The sequence below is a fragment of the Prionailurus bengalensis genome, chromosome D1 (assembly GCF_016509475.1).
Source record: "Prionailurus bengalensis isolate Pbe53 chromosome D1, Fcat_Pben_1.1_paternal_pri, whole genome shotgun sequence".
In the NCBI taxonomy this organism is placed as follows: Eukaryota; Metazoa; Chordata; class Mammalia; order Carnivora; family Felidae; genus Prionailurus; species Prionailurus bengalensis.
The window spans coordinates 85,927,966-85,949,469 of NC_057346.1; the positions used below are offsets into that span (position 1 = coordinate 85,927,966).

The window sequence follows — 21,504 nt, forward strand, 5'->3', positions numbered from 1 at the left end:
CTTGAACTCACAAACCTTGAGATCATGACCTGAGCTGAAATCAAGAGTCAGAGGCTAACCCAACTGAGCCATCCAGGCTCCTCTTCAATAACAGTTTATTTAGAAAACTAATCAATGGGCTGGATTTGGCCCTACAGCTGTAGTTTGCCAACCCTTCTTCCAAATTCATATATTTCTTCTCCTACCTTCCCTTTTGTATAAGTAATACCTGGTCCATGCCCTCATCTCCTCATCCTCTCTTCCTACTTGAATTACCAAAACAAGTGAGTTTTGAGTGGTCTACTGAGTGGTCTCTCCACCTCAAATTCATCCTGCCACCTCCACAAAATTAATCTACCTTCAATAGCATATTGAACCTTCCAGTTACTTCCCCAGATTCCTCAGCATGGTATTCAAGATCAAAGATCTATTTTCTGGAGCGAATTTCTCTGCTTTTCCATAGTACTGTTAACTCTATTATAAAGTTGTAACATTTAAAATATAGAGATGATAAATGATCCAATGTTAGTCAGTTTCCAGGCTTGTTTTCATATACTACCCTTCAGAATTATCATCAAAAATGATGGATAATAATATGTATCATACCAAAACTAGAGACCAAAACAGGCCAAATGACTTGCTCTTATAGTTATCTGACAAAATTTAAATCCAAGAACCAAAGCCCTTAAATACAAAGACTCCAGATGCCGTTTCTCCAAAGCACTGATCCTCTCTGAACCTAGCCCTAACCCCAGCTGGGCTCATATGATTGAAATCATATGAATCAAAATCATATGAATCAAAATTATTTCAAATTATTGAAATCAAATGATTCAAAAAAACATAATTTATGTAGTCTCTAAAGTATACTAAGTATCATTTAATGTATAAGGCTAGTCAGTAATACTGCTCTCTTCAGTTTTATTTACTATATTTTGTACTACAGAAAACCACCAAAAAAGAAGAAGAAGAAGAAGAAGAGGAGGAGGAAAAGAAGGAGGAGGAGGAAGAGGAGGAAGAGGAGGAGGAAGAAGAAGAATTATTATTATTATTTCAGGCTTTGATTTGAGAACATTTTTATACATGACTGGTTTTACTGTCACACTCCATAGCCTTTCACAGATAGGGAATTTCATGTGACATCAGAAATCAACCAACCATACAATTGGTGATGTCATTTGCATCCTAAAGGGCTATTGGTTAGAGCCTTAAAAGTTTCATTTCCTATGAATCCTTTGTTGCTTCAAAAAATGTCTCTATCATTTTTGCTACTTCAATTGTTCCATGATTATCTGTTAATGTATATATAATTATACCAATTATCACCTGTTTTTTTAATAAGTTAAAGCTATGAAATAAGATGTCCTAGCAAAAATTAACATATATTAAACATATGAGAAAACATATCAAGAATCCTGCCACTGACATTTTGATAAAATTTCCATTCAATTTTACAAAAACTTTGTTTCTTTACATATTCATAATGTCTTTAAGATATGCTCAAAGTGCTACATTTTGTTTTCAGTTATTGTGATAACATATTACCCTTAAAGACAACCCTACACATGAAATAACTCATATATCAAAAATTGGATAAGTAATACAATAATCCTGAATTATTTTACATAATATGATTTTTTTTTTCAAATCACAGATGTTGCTAGAAGGGGAAAAATGCTCTTTAAAATTCCTCATCATGAATCTTTTTTTCCTGCAAATCCGTTTTTTTTCTCTCTCTCTCTACAAAGGCAATGTGAATAGGGGTAAAAGGAGACAAAACTTGACCTTTTGTGATCCCAGCATTAATGGGTCTGTTCATAATTCAATCTATGTGTGTGTGGGAGCATCCATGCGGAAACATAGAGGCCTGAGAGACATAAAGCCTTTCCCTTTAAACATTATCTGACCCTATCAGTCCCATTCACAAAAGAAGGCTTACGTATGCATATGTTGAAATAATGCACCATCTCATTGTGCAGCAGAAAGCCTACACATTCTACTCTTCATTCTCCGTGGAAATGCAGCACGGAAGTGACACTTGTACAGAATTTGGGAGAGGGACAAATGAGCAGAAGGTAGCAAAAAAAATATGAGTATTCGATGAGGAAAAGACCAAACTTCTGAAAGAATGCAAATGCACACCTGTCTATAAACATACACAGAGGTTTTTGCTTAAAAACGTACATTAGGTACTTTGGTCATGTTTTTATGACACATTCATGTAACTCTTGAATTTCTTAAATTCTTGAAATGATGTAGATGATTTAGATTTAGATTTTGGCACAAAATAGTATTCTGCTCCTAATCATTCTAAAACGTATGCATATTGAAGTTGTATGTTCTGAACTATACATTCTGTACATTGTAGTTTGGCTATTAATGAATGAGGTTTTGAGGATCTCCTGGTTTTTCTAATGATGAGTTCAGCTGTTTGCCTGATTGCTATGTGCCCATGAGTCCATTTATGTTAGTAAGGAGGACTCCAGAGAACTTTGCACTAAATTATCACTTGAAATCAGCACAAAGGGCTGCAGCCTCTATGCAAGGAATGTTATGGCATACATGGCATACAATACATGGGGGGGTGGTCTCCAAGCTAGGTTAGTGCTTAAACTTAAGAACAAGAAACTTTCTAATTTATGACATAATTAAGAAGAACCAGAAAGGGGACAGGGAGATGAAAATGGGTATTTTAAATTTCCTAAAATCTCTTCTTGATTTCAGGCCCAAGGACACAGTGTTTTCCAGGTTAAAAAGAACCATAACCCAGACTTGATGAACAAAGACTAGAAAAGACATGAGAGCCTATGAGAAAAGTAAGGTATCTCTTGATTTAGAAGGATGGGTTGCAGTGTAGCTACAAGAGAACTTGAGGTGTGCACCATTTCTTACTCATACCGCTTCAAATGCTCCCAACTTTTTAATAGTTTCCAGAACCCTTCTGAAATGGAAATATCTTGGAAGAAGACTTATCTTGTTTCCAGCCAGAGGGCCCTTCTGTGTGCTGCTTTTAAGCCTATTCAAGAGTCTGACATTCCCATCCACTCATAGAGGAAGGAGCCATTAAAACAGAGACATTTAAAAAATTTTTGTTTCCAGAGTAGTTAACATATAGTGTTATATTAGCTACAGGTGTATAATATAGTAATGCTACCGTTCCATATATTACTCAGTGCTCATCAGGAGAAGTGTACTCTGATTCCCCTTCACCTAAAATAAAGATATTTCTAATGTCTTTATAAGGCTATGTTGATGGCAACAAGAATAATGTCAGCTACACCTTCTGAGGAAGGTATGAGAATGTGCCTCATAGGCTTCTAACGACAGGAGTATAATGAACCAAGAGTCCCAGATACTGTGCTCTGAAATCCTTCGCCAGGTTGATACCAATGGCTGAGGATACTGAAGCAGGTCTAACTCAGGGAGTCATAGGACTCCTCTGAAGGACAGCTTTAGGTCAAGGATACACCATCAGCTTCACCGCTGTGAAGCTTAGTCATTCCTAAGACTGCACCGCTGTCTAAGATGTTTCCATCTAGTCTGCCCTTCCTCTCTCCTTCACTTGAGTTCAAGCCTGCATTTCAGTCTGATAGGTCTTGCAGCCTTACCCAGAGTTCTCCCCATTTCTCTCAAAGACATTTCTTCTAATACAATACATACACATCTAGTCCTATCTTGGTATTTATTTTTCAGAGAACCTGGAATAACTTTTAAACCAACAATAACAAATTGCATGCATATTTCCAGCAAATCATTTCCAAAAAATTAGTTTAACATGTAACATCGCCTCAAAGTAGTCTTATGATACATACATTATTTCTAGGTTTAACGTGGAAAAATTACATGAAATAAAACAAGGTTTTAAGATAAAACTATAGGCAGCAGAAATGTAAATCTCAGATTTTATGATGTTTAGTTTGGATTTTGAACTATATCTAGAAATAAAATATTTTTGTAAAAAATAAACTGTGGGCAAAATAAATTTTGAAGTAATTCTCCCCCTTCCCAACATTTTCATTTCTCTTCACTACCATGATTTCACACTTCTGAATATGAATTAGGGTCAAAACTTGACAGCACTCACTTTTTCTAACCAAACACTAGAAATTACACATCATAATTAATATAATCACTTTCAAAGTAATAACATAGAAATTATTACCATAGCATATAGGATATATTTAGAGACTATTACATACACACCCACACATATACTCACAAAACACACAAACTATATTCCCTTTCCTGCATATTTGATTTTTTTTTTTTTTTTTTTTTTTTTTTTTTTTTTTTTTTTTTTTTTTTTTTGAGACAGAGAGAGACAGAGCATGAACGGGGGAGGGGCAGAGAGAGAGGGAGACACAGAATCGGAAACAGGCTCCAGGCTCTGAGCCATCAGCCCAGAGCCCGACGCGGGGCTCGAACTCACGGACCGCGAGATCGTGACCTGGCTGAAGTCGGACGCTTAACCGACTGCGCCACCCAGGCGCCCCTGCATATTTGATTTTTTAAGCAAACAGAAGCCATTTGAAGCCATAGCTGATCAAGCAAATATGGGACCAAATAACGTATCGTACATGAAGAACACTGAAGTATATCGGTATTAAGTAAGCATTAAGATGACAATAAAGAAGAAATAGCAAATAAACATGAATACTGTTGGATTTTCCAGAAAAGATCATTTTCATTTCCAGTGTGGCTAACAAGGTGGCATTTGAAATGATACATTTAGCATAATGATAATTTTCCTGGGCCGCTTCAAGTTTTCAGTTCCAATGAAATTATAGACTTGCATAAAATATCAAAAAAATAATTACAATACTTAAAAGGCAGAAAATATCTATCTGTTCATTCTTTTAGGTGTTTTATATTTATCTCTAATAATAATTTGTCACTGTGTTACATCACATTATAGATGTAATTTTAATGCTATTAACTAGAGAAATTTATTTGTATTTCTTAAAGTTTACCATATCAAGATACATGATAGATTCAATTTAAATTACTATAAAACATGTAATAAAACTCTCCAACTGGGATAAAACATTTCCAAATGAATAGAGTATAATATTTTAAAATTTGTAACTAAAAAATCTAGTCTTTTAACTTGTTAATATTAAGTAGAATGAGTGAGAACTGTAACTTAGATCTATACAATTGTTATTTGCTACATCTAGAAACTATTCAAGTTGAATATTTCTTATGAAATATTCTCTACTGAGATTACCAATCTATACTTACAGTATAGTCTTTAATAATGGACATATACAAGTCCCAAATATTAATTGGAATCTCTAATTCAAAGACCTGAGTTCTCTGAGGAAAATGTGATGCATTGTACCTGTTCATTTTTTGTAAAATACATAGCTGGACAGATGCAATCACAATGATAAGAAAATATTAAAACCCCAAAGCTTGGATAGATTTCTTTGCCGAAATGTCAAAAGAGAATGACATGAAAATTTAATTTTCATATATTCACATTACCTTATTCTTTAAGTTGATTATGATTTTATTTACTGACAGTGGTACATGGGAATTAGCAAATTCATGATCTCTCCTCAGAAAGAGTAAATGGTTTTACATTCCAGGAAACTACATGAAAATCATTTTCCCCTTTTGTCTAACACCAATTTTGTATTATTATTTCATTTATGGAATATGCTGTCAACTTCACAGCATGAGCTTTGGAGAGAAGGTTTGCTTTAATAGTTCTTCATTATAATATTGCCTACAGAATCTTATGATTAGCTCATTTAAGCTTGACATTTGAAAACTACAGTTTTTCCTTGCTAGGAGATAACATTGTTAGCATTTCTAAAATTCAGAACAATAACTCCATTCCTAGAAACTCAGAAAATAAAAATAATATTTGGTACTTATTCAAAGTTTAATAAAATCTTAACCTTTTCCCTATGTTAGCATGTGTTAGTTATAATTTACAGATTCAACCTGCATGTAATAATTTCCTAATTTAGGAAATTTATGAGAAAGTTGTCAGAAGTATTTTCAAAAAATTACAATATTTATTCTTTCAACCATATAATTATTTTTCAAGCTGCCTAGATCAATAAAATGCTTCCAGTTTTTGACCAATTTTTTTTCCATTTTGTTGCTATCAGATAACTATAGCTGGTTCACTATCAGAACCAAGTAAAATATGTCTTAATTTTAAAATGAGCACTCATTATAGTTTTGTCATACAGCTTAAAAAGTAAGTTACTTACTTCTTCTTGTGCCTTATGGTGTTCCTTCGCTGTTATTGAAAGAATTACTTTTTTGGTAATTTTCTCTTTCTGTTCATCTATAGCCAGGTTCAACTAGGAAAAAAATAAATAAATCACATGAAAACAGGCACCTACTGACACCTAACTGCAACATTTATTCAAACAACCAATTTAATATAATCATGGAAGGTAATTTCAAACTAATTTGGCCCATACTTATATGAAAATGAACCCCATTTAGATTAAGTTGAAAGTTCATTTTTATATTTAAAACATTTAACACTGAATCTTTCACTTCCATTTTTATTGTTTTTAAGTTTACTAAAATATGATTTGGGAGAGGATCCTTAATTGCAGACATTTGATGAATACTTTTTAAAAGTATTTTATCAAAATGAGCATAGCAATTTTTTTTATTAGGCTGATAGTTTCCTATTACAATTTTTCATTGCCAGTAGGGAACAAATTGGCTGCTGTTAGATCAGAATAAAAATTCAGGAACATAAACCAAAAGCAAACATCAATTCAAACACTCTAGAACAGTTCAAAATGACTTATAGTATTTCATGACAAAAAATAGTGTATCTTAAATACCTGAACAGTTACATACAACCTGATCCACTTACAAAGGCAGATAAAGGTCTACTATTGCTGCTAACCCATATGTTATGAAAAGGTGAATATGTCCATTCTGTTTTTCTTTATAAATAATCCCCATTGAAACAGAAGCTATTTTCAATGAAAGGAAAAAGCTGAACTAACACAATAATATTCACTCAGCAAACTGGTATTAATAGAAAGAAAGAAACAGCCTAATACAAAAACTTGTGAATTGGAATATTTAACAACTCTCAAGAAAGGGACTTGCCATGTTGTATCTCTTTGTTGAGGACTAAGAATGAATAATGGCCATGCTTTTGTTTTGTTTTGCTTGTTTTGTTAATGTTGCTTTAATTCATGTTTCTCAGTTGTATACTTGGAAAATAATGTTTGAGTTAACATGAATCTTTAATCCATACCTTGCTTCAAAACCCATATACTTGAGATAAAACAGGGGTGGGAATCAATAATACAGTTTCCTCAATCTAGTTATGGATATATGCTACAAGAATAGTATCAAAACTGTGAACTCTTCATCCAATGACAGGTAATATAGCTCAGTATATCCTAGATTCTGTCCTGGTAGAGGGGAAAAGCCCAGGAATCCTTAGGTGATTTTGATGATCACCCTAGACAAGGAGTTGACAAACATGTCTGTAAAGGGCCAGAGACTAAATACTTTAGGCTTGGGCGGTAGGGCATACAGTCTCTGTTGCAATTGCTCAACTCTGCCTTTGTAGCATGAAATAGACAACACATAAGGGAATGAATGTAGCTATGCCTCAGTAAAACTTAAAAAACAGACAAAAAGAGGCAGGCTGAATTTGCTCAGCAGGCAAAATTTGCTGATCCCTGTCCTAGATTGAGAACCGCTAAAAACAAGTTTGTTACAAAATAATCATCATGTAATATACAACATGATGACTACAGTTAACGATGCTGAATGGTATATCTGAAAGTTGTTAAAAGAGTAGATCCTAAGAGTTCTCATCACAAGGAAAAAACACAGTGTTTTTCGTGTGTGTGTGTGTGTGTGTGTGTGTGTGTGCCTAATAGGATGATGGTTGTTAACTAAACTTCTTGTGGTAATCATTTCACAATATATAAGAAAGTCAAGTCATTATGCTGTATACCTTAAACTTATACAGTGCTCTAAGTCAATTACATCTCAATTAAACTGGAAAAAAAATCATTATGTGAAATTATTCTTAGGATCACTTTCTCCAAAGAATATTTTTTCCTGTACTGAAGTAATATAAAAACATAATATTAAAAAAAGTCAAATATCTACCTCATAGAAGCCTGTGTGTAAGTGGTGGCACAATATAGTTGTGTCAAGTCTCCATGGCTATTTCTTAATGGGGGGATTCTCATCTCAGGGAGAGATGGGTGAAGAAGAAGGACTAGGAAATATTCACCAAGCTCATCCATTTCTTACAAATTTAATTTCCAAATGCACAAACATTGAGAGCAGATCTTTTTTTGCAGGAAAGCAAAACACAACAAAAACAGAGCTACTAAACTCTTTTGTGCCCCAGCAGTAAGTCAGATTTTAATGAGGTTTCCCAGAGGCATGACATTTAGAACTGCTTCCACATAACTCTTTAAAAGGTGGGAATTTTTTTACCTTCGAAAGCACCACAGTTGCGAAAATCACCTCCATTCTAATGTTCAACTTCTGAAGAAGCACTATACAAATCTACATAAGCTGAGGACTAAACCTATCAACATTATTGGAAAACATCATATGCATACCAAATAGAGAATCCAGTAAGATATTGAGAAATGAATAGTTAACAAAATATAAAGATACACACATGGGCCTTTTCTGGAAACAGACCAGCCATTCCAAAAGAGATTTTAATACAATCATCTAGAGAAAATTATTGAAAGTAAAAAGTCAAATTCAGAGAGTGGATTTTCCCCATAAGGTATAAGTAATATGCAGTGCTGGGGTGCCTGGATGGCTCAGTTCAGTCATCTGGCTCCTGATTTTGGCTCAGGTCATGATCTCATGGTTCATGAGTTCGAGCCCCACATCAGGCTCTGCGCTGACTGTGAGGAGCCTTTTTGGAATTTCTCTCCCTCTCTCTGCCCCTCCCCTGCTCATGCTGTCTCTCTCTTTCTCTCAAAATAAATAAATAGAAACTTAAAAAAATTTTTTTAAATAATATGCAGTGCTAATAGCATCTTTTCTTCAAGACCCATGTCATGACAACAATCACAGGATTTTTCTCTCCTGTCACTTTAGAGGAGAAGATCTTGTTTCTTCATTATGACAAAATCGCATGCTTTTGATTTACTGTTCTCATCTAAAATGTATGAAATAATTTTTGTCAGTGGGTTATATATTTCTGAGGCTAATTTTTCATATGTAAAGAGGGTAGAAACTTCAAATTAAAAATAAAAAAAAGGATATTGTCCTAAGTGAAATAAGTCAGAGAAAGACAAATACCATATGATCTTATTTATATGTTTAATATTAACCCCCCTCCAAAAAAAATATTGAGCTCATAGATAGAACAGATTGCTGATTGCCAGGGGAAGGTGTGGAAGGTGGGTGAAACAAGTAAAGAGGGTCAAATGGTACACATTTCCAGCTCTAAAATAAATAAGTCATGGGGATGTAATGTATAGCATGAGAACTATAGTTAATAATACTATATTGCATATTTGACAATTGCTTAGAGAGTAAATCTTAAAAATTCTCATTATACACACACAAAAAATTATAACATTATATGGTGACAGATGTTAACTAAACTTATTGTGGTAATTTTGCAATATATACAAATATCAAATCATTTTGTTGTACACCTGAAACTAATATAATGTTATATGTCAATTATACCTCAATAAAAAAAATAAACAGAATGATGGCTAAAATTTGTATGTAACTATGAAAAACCAAGTCTCTACCAAATAAGGCAGTGAGAAACAGTTTGTTCTGACTATATCTTACCCTTTTTAAATGTAAGAAAACATCCTTAAATATTCATTGTGTACATCAAAAGCTAAATAGGAAGGTTTAATTTACCATTTTTGTCAGGTGTTGTTGCTAAGATTTTAAAAATATGTAACAAATATTAGCTGTCCAAAATTAGGTTAAAGTTGGTCTCATTAATATTAATGGTAACCATACTAGAACAATCAAGAGACTAGTGAAAGACAGTAGCAGAAATGGAAAAAAAAACAAGAAACATAATGTCTCTGTCAAATAAAACTGAACAGAAAATGCTTCAAAAAAATCCTCTGGTTAGAGAAACAAGATTAAAAAGAAGTAAGTTTACTTTAGTCTGTTCAGGAATTAAGAAAAAAGTCCACAGAACTATACCTGAAGCAACAGGTTTCAATGAAATGATTCCCAATGACTTTTACCTTTCTGACTATATTTTATATCAAACTATTAATGCTGAGGTAGCAGGCATTATATTTTCTCTAAAGCCCTAAAGGGTCATAATTTGGTAATATATAGTTCTATATAACATATATAGCCTGTTGTGACTATAATAAAAAGTGCTCTTAATTTGAGGAATTCTTCAAACATTTGCTGGTTCAGGAAGCTCAACTACGGGCATCCTAGAGAGGACAACAGATTCAAGACCTCCTTCTGGAGAAATACAGACAAAGCAGCAGTGATCTTTTGTGTGTGTCATTAACAGTACACAGCTTTTCTTGTTTTTTTTTTTTAACTTCTCCCCCAAATATTTTAAAGATGTACTTTATAAAAACCATAAAGATTAAAAAGTTTTAACTGTGTAAAAGTTTTAACATGACAGTAAGATCAAATAAAATATATTTTATAGTAGAAAATAACTTTAAATAAACTCTGGAGTCCAATTATTAATACCTTTTAAAAAGGTACAGTAATCAAACAAGCTGGTATGATCTGTCTACTTAACTACATATTCACATTCTAAATAGGTGCTAACCAAAGAGCCCAACCATACTCTCAAGCGCTCTGAACTACAGTTCTGCACGTACTTTTCTCTGTATTCAGAACAGCTAGTGATTCAATTGTGAAGTAGATGATATGCGTTGTGTATAATGTCCTTAATAAATCAATGTAACACAACACGAAAATGGAATCTATCTTTCTATCAAAAATCTAACTTTTTGGCTGGTAAATTGATTTAATAATAAATTATTTGATCCATATTTTACATGCAGATCAATATAGGAAATACAGTTTAGCATAAACAACAGGACAATCAGTGTTCATATATATTGACAAGTTTCCCAATGGTCTGTTAATATACAAAAGACTGGGACAAATTACTTATTTATATATACAAAACATGGTTATAAAGGCCAGCTGCAGGTATTTTTTTGGAAAGTGCATTTTAATAAGGTCCTATTCATTTAAGGAACAAATGGGGAAGAAGTAGTTTGCACTACAGAGTTTAGCGCAAGAGCTTTCTCTTTTTCTAACCACGAAATCAATCATTTGTCCAGACTGTGGGAGTCAGAGTTAGTTACTGAAAAGAGCTCCGTATATAAACAAGTCAATAACTCATTGTGTGTTATTGTCGAGCTGAAGAAGTCGGCTTTCAAAAAGCTGCCCCTGCTTCTCTCAGAATGAATGTCACTGTATTCAGAGACTGGGAGAGAGTCCTTTGTTTCCAGCCATTGCTGGCTGCCATTTATGTATGGGAACAGGAGGGTGGCTGCTAGGAGTGTGGGGGAAGCCACTATTTGGTATCATGGATGTCCAGGAAAAACTGAATTTTGTCAACCTAAATCATCTGTATCTGAAAATGCCTTAATGGAATTGATACAGAGTGTCCATACACACAAAAATATTTGCTAAAGAAGCAAAATGATAATGAGTCTATGCCATTTTAAAGTGAATCAGGCTGATGTTTTTGGTTTCCTACCTGTCAACAAAGATGAAGCCAAAATATAGGCAATGGTTTGAAAAGTTTAAAGTACAAAATTGAACTGGTGAACAAGTCAACATGTCAAATGAACACTATCTGTTTGGGCCATTAATATTCAGGGTTATTCTTGGAACTCTCAAAGTGTGTGTGTGTGTGTGTGTGTGTGTGTGTGCGCGCGCGCGCATGTGGGTGAACTTCTCTAAGGCATGATTTTATATGTTCAACACTTGTGATAAGTTAAGGAAATTTGAACTATTTTTTTACTTAAAAATTGAATACCTTTTAGAATTGAACTGAATGTAAAATTCATAAGATATAAATATTATCATAGTCTTATTTATTTCATCTTAGTATTTATTAAAAACCAACTAATTTATTTAAAATCAAACTAGGAACTGTGAAGAAGCAGCAGACCAGGATTCAAGATTTGCAATTAGATTGAGCAAACAAAAAATACATGTAGATCTGTTTAATAAATGGTCTTCATTTGGGGCCAGAGGAGATGGTCTCTGAAATCTTTAAACAAAAGCTTAGCTCTTAATTAGCTAAAGTTGGAAATGTAGGTAAAGAAAGTGCTGGGAGTCTATGGCTGAATGCAACTGATCTCATTTCACCTCACAATTTAGAAAGCCACAGCATTAAATAATATAATATGCTTCCACATGCAACAACTGTGCTAGACATTTGCCACATACAACTTGGTTAATAGCAAAGTGAGATACAATTGAGGAGACAATGAAAACAATAGGTAGTGAGAAATGATGTATGCATGATGTGGATCATAATTAATTGTCAAATGGAGGTATAAACAACCCAATCTACAAGTACAAAGGTCAAAAATATTATTTAAGGTGGAGATGGAAAGGCAGAAACAATGGGTAGTATCTAGCTAGGAAAATAAGTAATAATATAGGACAATGTTATTAGTAAATATTAATTAATGTTGCTAATTAGTAACTAGTTACATGATAAAATTTGTTCTAAATACAGTTAGTGAAGTGACTTGACATGGCCTCAGGAGGGAGAGGAGAGAATACAAGCTGAGTCTTGAAGGAAGACAGAGAAGGGCAAAGCTGATCCAAGCGAGTCAGCCTAAGGCAATGGTCTGACTGGAAGGAAGCTTTCATACTGGGGAACAAGAACAAAGATGGCTGGTGGGATCCCATACATAATCTATTTCTAAACTGAATTATAAAGTGGAATATATATGTAAAATGCTAGTGTCGTGATGATGGTATAGTGACAACTTTATATCATTCAGTTCTTAGCTTTGCCTTGGTTCAGCCTCATCTTCTCAAGCTGTATATACTCTTACCTCAGTTCCAGTCTTAGACATCCCTTAACTAAATCCTGACCTGGCCTCCACTTCCAGCCAGGTTGTCTCACTTAAGTCCCTTCTGTAAAGAAATTCAAGAGTGCCACTTCCAGACTTGGGGAAGAAGCAGAACCCTTAGTTCAAAACTGGCTGTGAATTCAGGCTCTGCCACAGGTTAGTTCTGAGACACAGGGCAATAGTTTGGTTTATACAGCCCAGGCCTTCTACAGCCAGGGATTCCTCTCCTGTCCTTGCTAATTCTCTGGAAAAAAAAAAGCTGCTTTTACCATAGCCTGTATCTTCTTGAGGACAGTTTGTTTTAAGGGAGCACTTACAAAAGAAACCTTGTATATTTAAAAACCAGAAAACAAAAACATCACCACCATTTTAAAACAGTAACACTTTAAAATGTTTTTTAAACATTTTGTCTAAAAGGATGCAAAAGACAATTCTATTCTATATAATACTTTACCTACAATTTATTTAACATTTAATTAAAGAGACAAACTGTTTTGGGACGCTCGGGTGGCTCAGTTGGTGAAACATCTGTCTTATGCTCAGGTCATGATCTCACGGTTTGTGAGTTTAAACCACCACCACCCTCAGGCTCTGAGTTGTCAGTTCAGAGCCTTGAGCCTGCTTTGGATTCTGAGTCTCCCTCTCTCTCTTTCCTTCCCCCGGCTCATGCTCTGTCTCTCTCTCCTTCAAAAACAAATAACCATTTAAAATTTTTTTTAAAAATAAACTGTTTTAAAAATCTCTTTTCTTTTCTGTTTTTTTTTTTTAAATTAGTTATAAGCAAATTTTAGCCCTTTCACTTTCCATGGGAAAAGTGGCACTGAGTTAGCCTTGACTCACATGCCAGATTATAAACTTTCTGCCCAGACATCTGTCACAACTGGGAATGCCACATGACCTAAAGTGAACTCAGCTCATCCTCTCAAACTGTCTCTACTCCATTTCTTCTACTACTGCATGCAATTTTGGAGGGACCATGCTATCCAAGCCAAGGGGTGGGTCCATGACCTCTTCCTACACCAATCAGCTTCTTTCTTCAAGAGATACAGTGTTTTTTTTTTGTTTGTTTGTTTGTTTTCTGAAATTTATTGACAAATTGGTTTCCATACAACACCCAGTGCTCATCCCAAAAGGTGCCCTCCTCAATACCCATCACCCACCCTCTCCTCCCTGCCACCCCCCATCAACCCTCAGTTTGTTCTCAGTTTTTAACAGTCTCTTATGCTTTGGCTCTCTCCCATTCTAACCTCTTTTTTTTTTTTTCCTTCCCCTCCCCCATGGGTTCCTGTTAAGATTCTCAGGATCCACATAAGAGTGAAACTATATGGTATCTGTCTTTCTCTGTATGGCTTATTTCACTTAGCATCACACTCTCCAGTTCCATCCACGTTGCTACAAAAGGCCATATTTCATTTTTTCTCATTGCCACGTAGAATTCCACTGTGTATATAAACCACAATTTCTTTATCCATTCATCAGTTGATGGGCATTTAGGCTCTTTCCATAATTTGGCTATTGTTGAGAGTGCTGCTATGAACATTGGGGTACAAGTGCCCCTATGCATCAGTGCTCCTGTATCCCTTGGATAAATTCCTAGCAGTGCTATTGCTGGGTCATAGGGTAGGTCTATTTTTAATTTTCTGAGGAACCTCCACACTGCTTTCCAGAGTGGCTGCACCAATTTGCATTCCCACCAACAGTGCAAGAGGGTTCCCGTTTCTCCACATCCTCTCCAGCATCTATAGTCTCCTGATTTGTTCATTTTGGCCACTCTGACTGGCGTGAGGTGATACCTGAGTGTGGTTTTGATTTGTATTTCCCTGATAAGGAGCGACGCTGAACATCTTTTCATGTGCCTGTTGGCCATCCGGATGTCTTCTTTAGAGAAGTGTCTATTCATGTTTTCTGCCCATTTCTTCACTGGGTTATTTGTTTTTCGGGTGTGGAGTTTGGTGAGCTCTTTATAGATTTTGGATACTAGCCCTTTGTCCGATATGTCATTTGCGAATATCTTTTCCCATTCCGTTGGTTGCCTTTTAGTTTTGTTGGTTGTTTCCTTTGCTGTGCAGAAGCTTTTTATCTTCATAAGGTCCCAGTAATTCACTTTTGCTTTTAATTCCCTTGCCTTTGGGGATGTGTCGAGGAAGAGATTGCTACGGCTGAGGTCAGAGAGGTCTTTTCCTGCTTTCTCCTCTAAGGTTTTGATGGTTTCCTGTCTCACATTTAGGTCCTTTATCCATTTTGAGTTTATTTTTGTGAATGGTGTGAGAAAGTGGTCTAGTTTCAACCTTCTGCATGTTGCTGTCCAGTTCTCCCAGCACCATTTGTTAAAGAGGCTGTCTTTTTTCCATTGGATGTTCTTTCCTGCTTTGTCAAAGATGAGTTGGCCATACGTTTGTGGGTCTAGTTCTGGGGTTTCTATTCTATTCCATTGGTCTATGTGTCTGTTTTGGTGCCAATACCATGCTGTCTTGATGATGACAGCTTTGTAGTAGAGGCTAAAGTCTGGGATTGTGATGCCTCCTGCTTTGGTCTTCTTCTTCAAAATTCCTTTGGCTATTCGGGGCCTTTTGTGGTTCCATATGAATTTTAGGATTGCTTGTTCTAGTTTCGAGAAGAATGCTGGTGCAATTTTGATTGGGATTGCATTGAATGTGTAGATAGCTTTGGGTAGTATTGACATTTTGACAATATTTATTTTTCCAATCCATGAGCAGGGAATGTCTTTCCATTTCTTTAAATCTTCTTCAATTTCCTTCCTAAGCTTTCTATAGTTTTCAGCATACAGATCCTTTACATCTTTGGTTAGATTTATTCCTAGGTATTTTATGCTTCTTGGTGCAATTGTGAATGGGATCAGTTTCTTTATTTGTCTTTCTGTTGCTTCATTGTTAGTGTATAAGAATGCAACTGATTTCTGTACATTGATTTTGTATCCTGCAACTTTGCTGAATTCCTGTATCAGTTCTAGCAGACTTTTGGTGGAGTCTATCGGATTTTCCATGTATAATATCATGTCATCTGCAAAAAGCGAAAGCTTGACTTCATCTTTGCCAATTTTGATGCCTTTGATTTCCTTTTGTTGTCTGATTGCTGATGCTAGAACTTCCAGCACTATGTTAAACAGCAGCGGTGAGAGTGGGCATCCTTGTCGTGTTCCTGATCTCAGGGAAAAAGCTTTCAGTTTTTCCCCGTTGAGGATGATGTTAGCTGTGGGCTTTTCATAAATGGCTTTTATGATCTTTAAGTATGTTCCTTCTATCCCGACTTTCTCAAGGGTTTTTATTAAGAAAGGGTGCTGGATTTTGTCGAAGGCCTTTTCTGCATCGATTGACAGGATCATATGGTTCTTCTCTCTTTTTTTGTTAATGTGATGTATCACGTTGATTGATTTGCGAATGTTGAACCAGCCCTGCATCCCAGGAATGAATCCCACTTGATCATGGTGAATAATTCTTTTTATATGCCGTTGAATTCGATTTGCTAGTATCTTATTGAGAATTTTTGCATCCATATTCATCAGGGATATTGGCCTGTAGTTCTCTTTTTTGACTGGGTCTCTGTCTGGTTTAGGAATCAAAGTAATACTGGCTTCATAGAATGAGTCTGGAAGTTTTCCTTCCCTTTCTATTTCTTGGAATAGCTTGAGAAGGATAGGTATTATCTCTGCTTTAAACGTCTGGTAGAACTCCCCTGGGAAGCCATCTGGTCCTGGACTCTTATTTGTTGGGAGATTTTTGATAACCGATTCAATTTCTTCGCTGGTTATGGGTCTGTTCAAGCTTTCTATTTCCTCCTGATTGAGTTTTGAAAGAGTGTGGGTGTTCAGGAATTTGTCCATTTCTTCCAGGTTGTCCAATTTGTTGGCATATAATTTTTCATAGTATTCCCTGATAATTGTTTGTATCTCTGAGGGATTGGTTGTAATAATTCCATTTTCATTCATGATTTTATCTATTTGGGTCATCTCCCTTTTCTTTTTGAGAAGCCTGGCTAGAGGTTTGTCAATTTTGTTTATTTTTTCAAAAAACCAACTCTTGGTTTCGTTGATCTGCTCTACAGTTTTTTTAGTTTCTACATTGTTTATTTCTGCTCTGATCTTTGCCCTCACATATAAAGGGAGACCTATAAGACTCGTGACTGATCTCTCTTTTGAAACTTGGCAGGCCAGAAAGAATTGGCACGAGATTTTCAGGGTGCTAGACAGAAAAAACATGCAGCCAAGAATCCTTTATCCAGCAAGTCTGTCATTTAGAATAGAAGGAGAGATAAAGGTCTTCCCAAACAAACAAAAACTGAAGGAATTTGTCACCACTAAACCAGCCCTACAAGAGATCCTAAGGGGGACCCTGTGAGACAAAGTCCCAGAGACATCACTACAAGCATAAAACATACAGACATCACAATGACTCTAAACCCGTATCTTTCTATAATAACACTGAATGTAAATGGATTAAATGCGCCAACCAAAAGACATAGGGTATCAGAATGGATAAAAAAACAAGACCCATCTATTTGCTGTCTACAAGAGACTCATTTTAGACCTGAGGACACCTTTAGATTGAGAGTGAGGGGATGGAGAACTATTTATCATGCGACTGGAAGCCAAAAGAAAGCTGGAGTAGCCATACTTATATCAGACAAACTAGACTTTAAATTAAAGGCTGTAACAAGAGATGAAGAAGGACATTATATAATAGTTACAGGGTCTATCCATCAGGAAGAGCTAACAATTATAAATGTCTATGCACCGAATACCGGAGCCCCCAAATATATAAAACAATTACTCATAAACATAAGCAACCTTATTGATAAGAATGTGGTCATTGCAGGGGACTTTAATACACCACTTACAGAAATGGATAGATCATCTAGACACACGGTCAATAAAGAAACAAGGGCCCTGAATGAGACATTGGATCAGATGGACTTGACAGATATATTTAGAACTCTGCATCCCAAAGCAACAGAATATACTTTCTTCTCGTGTGCACATGGAACATTCTCCAAGATAGATCATATACTGGGTCACAAAACAGCCCTTCATAAGTTTATAAGAATTGAAATTATACCATGCTTACTTTCAGACCACAATGCTATGAAGCTTGAAATCAACCACAGAAAAAAGTCTGGAAAGCCTCCAAAAGCATGGAGGTTAAAGAACACCCTACTAACGAATGAGTGGGTCATCCAGGCAATTAGAGAAGAAATTAAAAAATATATGGAAACAAACGAAAATGAAAATACAACAATCCAAACGCTTTGGGACGCAGCAAAGGCAGTCCTGAGAGGAAAATACATTGCAATCCAGGCCTATCTCAAGAAACAAGAAAAATCCCAAATACAAAATCTAACAGCACACCTAAAGGAACTAGAAGCAGAACAGCAAAGGCAGCCTAAGCCCAGCAGAAGAAGAGAAATAATAAAGAGATACAGTGTTAAGAAGGGAACCACAGAGAGACATCAACAGTTGGAGAGAATCTGGCCCATTAACAGCACCTTAAAGAGACATTCTTAGATCTGGATCTCTGGAGCTATTCTGGTTTTTTCTACAGCCCCTTTCTTTGGTCTTTCTTTAAATTTCATTTACAACCACCTACCATCCCATTAAATTATTTTTGCCTAAGCTATCCCGAGGCAGATCCCACTGATTGAAACCCACAAACCCTGGGGCGCCTGGGTGGCTGGCTCAGTCGGTTAAACGTCCGACTTCAGCTCAGGTCGCGGTCCGTGAGTTCGAGCCCCGCGTCTGGCTCTGGGCTGATGGCTCAGAGCCTAGAGCCTGCTTCCGATTCTGTTTCTCCCTCTCTCTCTGCCCCTCCCCCGTTCGTGCTCTGTCTCTCTCTGTCTCAAAAATAAATAAACACTTAAAAAAACCCCAAAAACCCTATCAGATATATTATGTATGTCCTCATCATAAATGCCCCATTACTTTAGGAGATCTGAAGGAGTCTGTTTCTTGCAATTCAAGGTATTCAATTCAAATGTCTTAATAATATGCCAAGTTTAAAGTCCTTCGGGTATTATAAGGGCACCTGGGGTGGCTCAGTCCATTAAGCATCTGATTCTTGGTTTTGGCTCAGGTCATGATCTCGCAGTTGGCAGGACTAAGCCCCGTGTGGGACTCTGAGATGACCATTCTGGGGCCTGTTTAGGACTCCATCTCCCCAGTCTCTCTGCCCTTCCTCTGCTTGTGTGTGTGTGTGTGTGTGTGTGTGTGTGTGTGTGTGCACGCGCTCTCTCTCATTCTCCCTCTCTCTCTCAAAACAAATAAACTTTAAAAAAATACAGTCCTTACCGTATTATAATGGGTAATGTAACAGGGGTAATGGTTTAAAAATTATCAACACATGCTTTTTTTTTCTTTCCAAGTACAAAACTGCCCCAACTACCCTAGATGTTCCTAGGATTTGTCACACTAATATCAGTTCTGACATGTATGACAAAGTTGTGTAACGAAACAATATCCTTGAAAACCAGACCATTGCCTTTAGAGATGATCTGCCTCTCAAGAAAATCCTTCACTCCTCTCAGCATATAAAAAGCTAAACTTAGAAGACTCAGCCCATAAATGTCCCTTATAAATTAAGAATAATGACTGACTGCTGTTAAACGTTTGCTAGAATTAAGAATAAGGAAGATACAATGTAGAAAAAAAAATTGGAGCATGCCATTTCCTTCTGTCCTAGAGAAAATGTAGAAGAAGTCTCAGAAAGAGAAGCAAGTATAAAATAGCCAGAAAAGTTAAGTATTAAGTCCCCCTTCTATAGGGTGTGACTTGGAGAGGAAGAAAAGTATCAGATCAATGGAAACAATTCTGGGACCAAAGGGTCTTCTGCTTCCTTCCCCTCAATATGGACACAGGGAGGGAGCTGTCCTATAGCACTAGGACATAGTCACATCGACAAGATGACATGGTATAGGCTGCCAGAGGGAGACCTGAGGTTTAGCTTACCTGAACAACCCTTGGTTCCTATGTGTCTTAGGACTTGGAAGTAGCTACTTGGAAGTAAGCTGAGAAGTTTGCTATAGACTATGGGCATAGTGAAGGAAATATGGCTCTATAGTGAGAGTAGCACCACAGACCACTCAAGCCAAGGCCAATTAGGTGTCAGTCAGACCTTGGGGTGGGGTTCTCTAATACCAGAGGAAGTCAAGTTTAGGGTGGATCATCTACAAAGCACCACCCTAAAAAAGAGCCTGAGCCTAAAGAATGGGCCTATAAGTTCACATGTTGAAGACCAGAAGAGCATCCAGCAACTAACTGAACAAGGGATATCCTTCCACTGGCAAGCAGCTGCCATGATAATGTATATACATTCCAATGGTCCAGCTAGAAGCCAGGGGTCCCTTTCCTCAATGCCTTGAGGATATGAAAGTCACACAATCCCTTGGTCCATATACCTGAAGGAAAGAGTCTATCTGAGAGAAAGAATGACCTAAAAAAAACTATTTAAATGATCAAATCAGACTAAGCCTTAAACTCAATCAAACATTCAGTTATTCCCACCTCCCCCCCCCCCCCCGCCATGATCCAATGGGCAAGAGCTCAGGAAGAAAGTATCAATGTCAGAAAATAACTGAAAGTCAGGTAGTCATTTTGCACACAAATTGTGTACACACATATGAGAGAGTCTGTTGTTAGACTGAACCAAGGAACAAAAGCGAAAACAGGATTTATAAGACACAGGAGAGAAATAAAACAGTCAGACTGTACATTTGGGGAGGAAATTGATAAACTGGCACCAACCAATTGGGTAGGCCAATCAAGGGTAGCAAAGGAACCATTTTAGTTGTTTATGAATTCTCCAAATAAACTTGAGAGTTCAGTTGACAAGAAAGTGTTGCAGCCCACTTCTGTATTGTGTCTGCTTACCCTGTCACTTCAGTTACTCTAGTCCTGCACTGTTTCCAACACTAGAACATTTCATTTCTTTACACCAAGCAATAAACCCCATTTTCTGTCACTCACTAAAGTGACTATCTGAATCAGAAAATTCTTTGCAAACTGTAGTTAGGATTCTGAGGCCCAAAGAGGATAAACCAGATAGGCCACTATCCTTACAGAAAACTGTCTGCATATGGGTTAGACTCAGTGTGATGCACTTTACATCTCCAAGAAGCATATTTCCAATCATTATTGCCTGCAGTGGTGGAGAAAATCTATCTTCATCAATCCTTTGCGGCTCAGCTTTGGTCCATCTTTGTCTATGAAGTCCATTCTGGCTTCGTCCTCTCTCTCTATGCATATATGAGCTAAAATATACTACCATATACTACAGATCGTGCTACCCCCCTTTATTTCACTCTTTTATCTATTATATTTACTAAATTCCAATGTTGATATAATCAATGCACTATATTGGTTCTGTGATATGAATATCAATGAGATGCCTCTGTACCTTCAGAGGGAAGTAAGAATTGCAGTTCAGCAGTCCCTAATAGTTTTCCTGGTGTCTGTCTGTCCCCGTGGCAAGGATAAAAT

The 21,504-nt window shown here is 36.4% G+C and overlaps 1 protein-coding gene across 1 annotated transcript in view; it reads right to left on the minus strand.

Annotated features, from left to right (window-relative positions):
- The window catches only part of DCDC1 (doublecortin domain containing 1), a 309,876-nt gene that overhangs the window by 70,931 nt on the left and 217,441 nt on the right, over positions 1 to 21,504 (minus strand). The window contains exon 11 of the mRNA XM_043582274.1: positions 6,207 to 6,299. Coding sequence (XP_043438209.1) covers positions 6,207 to 6,299 — 93 coding nt within the window. The remainder of the gene's footprint in view (positions 1 to 6,206; positions 6,300 to 21,504) is intronic.